Below are 6505 nucleotides of genomic sequence, written 5' to 3'. Positions count from 1 at the left end.
CAGAATGGGAGAGATGGAGGGAGGGAGGGAGGACAGAGAGAGAGAGAGGAGGGAGGGACGAGAGGAAGAGGAGAGAGAGGGACAGAGAAGAGAGAGACAGAGAGAGAGAGGAGGGAGGAGAAGAGAGAGAGAGAGCGCAGAGAGAGAGACGGAGGCAGGACAGAGAGAGAGAGAGAGACAGAGAGAGGAGACAGAGAGAGAGAGATGGAGAGAGAGACAGGAAGACAGAGAGAGAGGAGGGACAGAGAGAGAGAGAGAGAGACAGAACAGAAAGAAGAGACAGAGAGAGCGACAGAGGGAGGGACAGAGAGAGAAGAGAGAGACAGAGACAGAGAGCAGAGAAGACAGAGACAAGAGAGACAGAGAGACAGAGAGACAGAGACAGAGAGACAGAGAGACAAAGAGACAGAGAGAGACAGAGAGACAGAGAGAGAGACAGAGAGACAGAGAGAGACGAGAGAGATGAGAGAGAGAGAGACGAAGAGAGAGAGACAGAGAGACAGAGACAAGAGAGAGGAGGAGGGACAGAGAGAGAGACGAGACAGAGAAGAGAGAGAGAGAGAAAGAGAGAGAACAGAGAGAGGAGGGAGGGACAAGAGAGAGAGAGGGACAGAGAGAGAGAGGAGGAAGAGGAGAGAGAGAGACAGACAGAAGAGAGACGAGGAGGACAGAGAGAAGAGACAGACAGAAAAAAGAGGAGCGACAGAGAAGACAAGAGAGAGAGACAGAGAGAGAGAGAGACAGAGAGAGAGACAGAGAGAGAGGGAGGAGGAACAGAGAGAGAGGGAGGGAGGGACAGAGAAGAGAGCGAGAGAGAGGACGGACCGAGAGCGAGAGAAAGGGAAGACAGAGAGCGAGAGAGAGGGACAGACAGAGAGCGAGGAGAGAGGGACAGACAGAGAGCGAGAGAGAGGGGACAGACAGAGAGCAGAGGAGACAGGACGAGAGCGCGAGAGAGAGGACAACAGAGAGCGAGAGAGAGGGACGAAGAGAGAGAAAAGAGGGACAGACAGAGAGCGGAGAGAGGAGAAGAGCAGAGAGCGAGAGAGAGGGACGACAGAAGAGCGAGGGACAGACAGAGAGCGAGGGACAGACAGAGAGCGAGAGACGAAGACAGAGAGCGAGAGAGAGACAGAGAGCGAGGGAGAACAGACCAGAGAGCGAGGGACAGACAGAGAGCGAGGAGAAGAAGCGAGGGACAGACAGAGAGCGAGGGACAGACAGAGAGCGAGGGAGACAGACAGAGAGCGAGAGGACAGACAGAGAGCGAGAGAGCAGACAGAGAGCGAGAGACAGACAGAGAGCAGCGACGAGAGGGACAGACAGAGAGCGAGAGAGAGGACAGACAGGAGCGAGAGAAGAGGGACAGACAGAGAGCGGAGAGGAGAGGAGACAGACAGAGAGCGACGAGAAGAAGGGACAGACAGGAGAGCGAGAGAGAGGGACAGACAGAGAGCGAGAGAGAGGGACAGACAGAGAGCGAGAGAGAGGGACAGACAGAGAGCGAGAGAGAGGGACAGACAGAGAGCGAGAAGAGAGGGACAGACAGAGAGCGAGGAGAGGGACAGAAGAGAGCGAGAGGGGGGACAGACAGAGAAGGAGAGGGAGGGACAGAACAGAGAGCGGAGGAGGGAGGGACAGAGAAGAGAGAAGAGGGAGGGAAGAGAGAGAGATGGAGGTGTTTGGAGGATGTGAGAAGAGGGAACACAGGGGGTGTTTGGAGGATGTGAGAAGAGGGAACACAGGGGGTGTTTGGAGGATGTGAGAAGAGGGAGGTCGGTAGTAAGTCATTGAAAAGGTCTACGTGATGACAGAACTGTAATTCACCTAGAGAGGACAGGTCAAGTCAAACTTTTGTCCACAGACGAGGAGACGTGTGCTCCAGAGACGTGGAGTTACCCAGCAGGCAACGCTGGTTGAAATGGCGTCATTACAACCGGTTTTCAACCAGCTGGCCTACTGAGGCTTCAGGCTAGCATTCCGTCTGATGGTACACCAAACACTCAGAGATGAATGAACTCATTAGCAAAAATAATAAAACTGTTTCAAATCTTCCAGTTCTCTCAGCAGAGTCTGCAGTCTAGCATCCATGCCTGAACCAGCACTGTCTCCTGCCCACTTCCTCTGACATCATCACTGTTGGACATCTCGCAGGTCCTGTCATCTGGTGAATGTGTCAACGTGGGATCACATTCCTTTCCGTTGGCAGGGGCCACTGTTCTTCCAACGACACCCGTGAGGTTGTCTCTCCCCCGTCCAGAAGCGCTTGGCTAAGCTTTGTTTTGGTGCTGGTCCATGAGAGAACTGGCGACGGTTGGGAAACCTCACTGCTAGAGAGGATGGCTGAACAGTAACAGCAGCCATGAACCCTGTCGTATCAGGTCCTCTGTTGGGTCACTGGCACAGGTATGTACTGTACAACCTTCACGAACTTCCACACCTTTCAGTATTTCTTGACTGAATTTGTTTTAAATGAGAGTGGAATAATGGTTGAGACGAGTGTGGAGAAATGGAGACGGATATGCAGAGAGCAGCAGCTGGGATTCATATCCTAGGTGAACGTGATATAGTTGCACTACAGGTGGCAAAGTTAACCATAAGAACAGCATCAGGCACCACACCCTTCAGAAATAAGGCATAAGCTGTAGAAAGAGAGGTTGACAGATTTACTACGGCGAAAAGAAACACAATCTCACAGCAAATCTTGTTTGGATGAAGGTCGATATAAAACTGCTGACCAGGCTACATTGTTGAGACAATTTCCCTTCCTTGTCCGTCATCCATCTTCCATCTTCCATCTTGGAAAGGCTAGCATTTTTGTTGTTGAGGGATGCTTTGAGTGGTAGGTGTCAGAGGGGTGATCTTGATTCCTTTGTAGCTTCCTGTTTGAAGGATTTTCTCCGGAGCACGAAGATGGCTCAAGGTTGAGGTTGACAGGTATAAAAAAAAAAAACGGAGTTAAAATGGCAGAAAAACAACTACAGTGGAAGTCAGATAAGGGGAAAAGTAAAAGATTTCTTAAGGAAAACAATTCCTCTCGTGTCTTGGGAGTGTGATGGATCCTCCCAGTAAGAACACTTCCAGAGAATAAGTTCCAAATCGTTCATCTGCCCAGACCTGACAGGGAGACAGGAACGCTCGTGTTCCCACACAATGCCCATGACTCATTCATACTCATTCAGACAACCCCTTACTTACGAACACAGACAGAACAAGCATGCACACAGTCACGCACACAAACTGAGGGTGTGAAGAGACCATTCTCCTCCTCTCTCCAGCCCTCAGCAGGATGTGGAGAGTGCGAGACTCCCTATTTTAATGAGTGTCTCTTCTCCAATCTCTAGAGGGATATGCCACGCAGAGACACATCGATTAGAAGTGCAGTGAAGAGATGGATGTAAATAGATATGACAACAGCATGCAGCTGGCCTAGGCTTCAGATAGCTAACCTAAAATGCTTTTTGGAAAATCCCTTGGACCTTGGACGTGACATATGACCTTGGACGTGACATATGACCTTGGACGTGACATATGACCCTGGACGTGACATATGACCTTGGACGTGACATATGACCTTGGACGTGACATGGTGATAATGCATGCCATTCCATACTGTAATTAAATCAATCAACCAATCAATCCTGTACTTACCCACAGTTGACCCAAGCGATGGTGCCCTGTCCTTTGATAACCTGGGCCACGTCAGACAGCAGCTTCAGCTTAGAGTCCCCGGAGGTAGCTGTTTACATACACAAGATACGAGGACAGGAGTAGGTTACAACACAATATGGGTTATATTACTCAGCTCACCAGCTTTCAATACTCAAGAATTCTAAAACCTGTAATTCACTGAAGGTCAGGTCACAACACTCAAAACACGGGACTATAAACTCAAACATCAAATCACAGGAGGGTATACGCAAGCATCACCAAGTACCACCCATCACATTGTGACATCACCTAGCCGAGCGTTCACTAGGCTACTTCCAACATGTTACGAGTATCATAAACACAGCATAGGTCAAGGCCTACTGAGAAAACCATCAAAGAATAAACTGCAATAAACTGTACTGTAACAATACCGTGCAACATTACACAATGTCCACTGAGATACAATGTGGACTCAAATCAGTGAAATGACTGTGGTTGTTTAGTCGCTGCTCAAGAACATCACTTTTACAACCCCTTCAACACTTATTATGAGTCGAACACTTCCTGGTTCTATGGACACCTCGTCTATATTTAGCTTTGCGGGCATTGCCATGATACTGAGGATTAGGGACCCATTGTGCGTCCCAAAGGTAGTGCACTATATAGGGAATAGGGTGCGATTTGGGACGTAGCGAATAGATTGCCATTTGGAACCCACTACCCTTAGTAGAAAGAGGGAGTAGCCGACTGCAGGAAATTAAATGAGTGGTGGGGGGGACTAAACCGTCGGAGAATGCCAGAACGCAGCGCCGCAGAAACGGCAAGCAATCAATCACGGAGCGGCGTTTGATACGTGCAAGTATTAACCAATGACCTAACACTGTCTGAAATGGCCCATGAATTATGAAACAAATACATGTGGAGGATCGTATGTACACACATAATTCATGGGAGTGGTGGGGCCTTGAGAGGCCTCTTCCTGTGCACCGAGAGGGAGATTATGCTGACAGAGCATCACACGACACACAGCAGGGCTTGACATGAACTGTTTTAACCACAGTAGGACTGTTATTTTACTTGTCAGAAAGCTCAAGTCGCTTGTACAAAAATGAAAACTGGTCTGGAACACCATGGGCCAAAAAGGTGACTGAAATGTGTGTTGTATAACGCAAGGAAGCACATCACAAAATAAACAGCATTATTATCACTGGTATTCACAACGGAAGGCTGCTGGGCTCAGTGACAACGGAAGGCTGCTGGGCTCAGTGACAACGGAAGGCTGCTGGGCTCAGTGACAACGGAAGGCTGCTGGATTGGTCGTTTCAGTGACAACGGAAGGCTGCTGGCTCAGTGTACAACGGTAAGGCTGCTGGGTCTCCAGCTGAAACGGAAGGCCTGCTTCTGCCGGCAACTCTGGGTCAGTGACAACGGCAGGCTGCTTGGGCCTTCAGTAGTGACACGGAATAGGATGGCTGTGCTCAGTGACAACTGGACAGATGGCTCCTGGCTCAGTGGACGGCCCTGCTGCCAGTGACATACGGAAAGGGTGCTGCTAGTACGGGGTGTGGCGTCAGTGCACAACGGGGCGCATGGGCTAGCGACACCGATGGCTGCTGGGTCTCAGTGACAACGGAAGGCTGCTGGCTCTCAGGACTACAGTACAGGAGGGCTGCTGGGCTCAGTGACAACGGAGGGCTGCTGGGCTCAGTGACAACGGAGGGCTGGCTCTGGGCTCAGTGATAAGGTGCAAGAGCCGTCTCGGGGATGCATCCTCCTACTGCTGATCAACCGGAGGGCCTTGCTCGGGATGCCCTCAATCACGCTTGACCAACGGCATGGGGCTGTTGCTGGGTCCCCTCTCTCAGCTTGGACTCAACAGGAGCGGCCATGCTTGCTAGGGCTCAGTGACAAACCGGAGGGCTGCTGGGCCTCTTGACAACGAACGGCTGCTGGGCTGCAGTGACAACGAAGGCTGTGTGGGCTAGTGACAAACGGGAAGGCTGCGGGAAATCCCGGGATCGCTCCTCCCGGCCTGTCACATCCGCATGTCAATCCTCTCCATGGTTCACAATCTCCATGTTCACATCCTCCCATGTTCAAATCCCCAAGCATGGTTCAAATCCTCTCCCCCATAGCTCCTCTAGCTCCCATGTCAACATCTTCCATGTCCCCCTCCTCCAGTCACATCCCTCCTGCTCACATCCTTCCCTCCATAGTCACCATCTCTCCCTGTAACCATCCTCTCCATGTCATCGCCCCCGATGTCAAAATCCGCCATCCACCTCCCCCTCATGTGATAATCGGAAGGCTGCCTGGGTCTCAGTGAATCATGCACACCCACGCGGCATCGCAAACGATCCACGGCATGTCATCCCCTGAGTCATGTTGCGATAGCCAGGGCCTTAGTGATCATCCTCCGTGCTCACATCAGCGCGGAATGGCCCATGCCAATTCCCCTCTCGCTGTGGGCTCAATCATGCCCAGCTTCACAAATCCAGCGCCATGCGCACAACTACACCGTTGCGCATGCTAATCCGGCGCATCGCTAGATTGGAGCCCCTATCAGACGCACTAGACTCAGACGCCTCGAATGGGCTCTCGCCATTCTTAACTAGGAGGTACTCTCAGTGCGGTAGCTTTCATTATCGCCATAAGTGGTTAACTTGATTGTCATGTCAGCGCTACAGTGACAACTGGGGCTGTTATGCTGTGAATGTGATGATTGGGTGCTTGCTTTTATAGAGTGTATCTGTAGATCTTCTCACAGTTGCATATCGGAAGGCTGCTTGGGACCTCAGTGACAACGGTATAGGTCTGCGGGTCCATTGCAAACGGGAGAGGCTGTGGGCTAGTG

The 6505-nt window shown here is 51.1% G+C and overlaps 1 protein-coding gene across 1 annotated transcript in view; it reads right to left on the bottom strand.

The window, feature by feature from the left end:
• pdia5 (protein disulfide isomerase family A, member 5) overlaps positions 1-6505 on the bottom strand; it is a 58974-nt gene that overhangs the window by 40472 nt on the left and 11997 nt on the right. The window contains exon 3 of the mRNA XM_023980982.2: positions 3652-3739. Coding sequence (XP_023836750.1) covers positions 3652-3739 — 88 coding nt within the window. The remainder of the gene's footprint in view (positions 1-3651; positions 3740-6505) is intronic.

This window comes from Salvelinus sp. IW2-2015, linkage group LG36 (genome assembly GCF_002910315.2).
Source record: "Salvelinus sp. IW2-2015 linkage group LG36, ASM291031v2, whole genome shotgun sequence".
In the NCBI taxonomy this organism is placed as follows: domain Eukaryota; kingdom Metazoa; phylum Chordata; class Actinopteri; order Salmoniformes; family Salmonidae; genus Salvelinus; species Salvelinus sp. IW2-2015.
The sequence above is the reverse complement of the archived record's forward strand: the minus strand, read 5'-3'. Positions and strand labels throughout refer to the sequence as shown.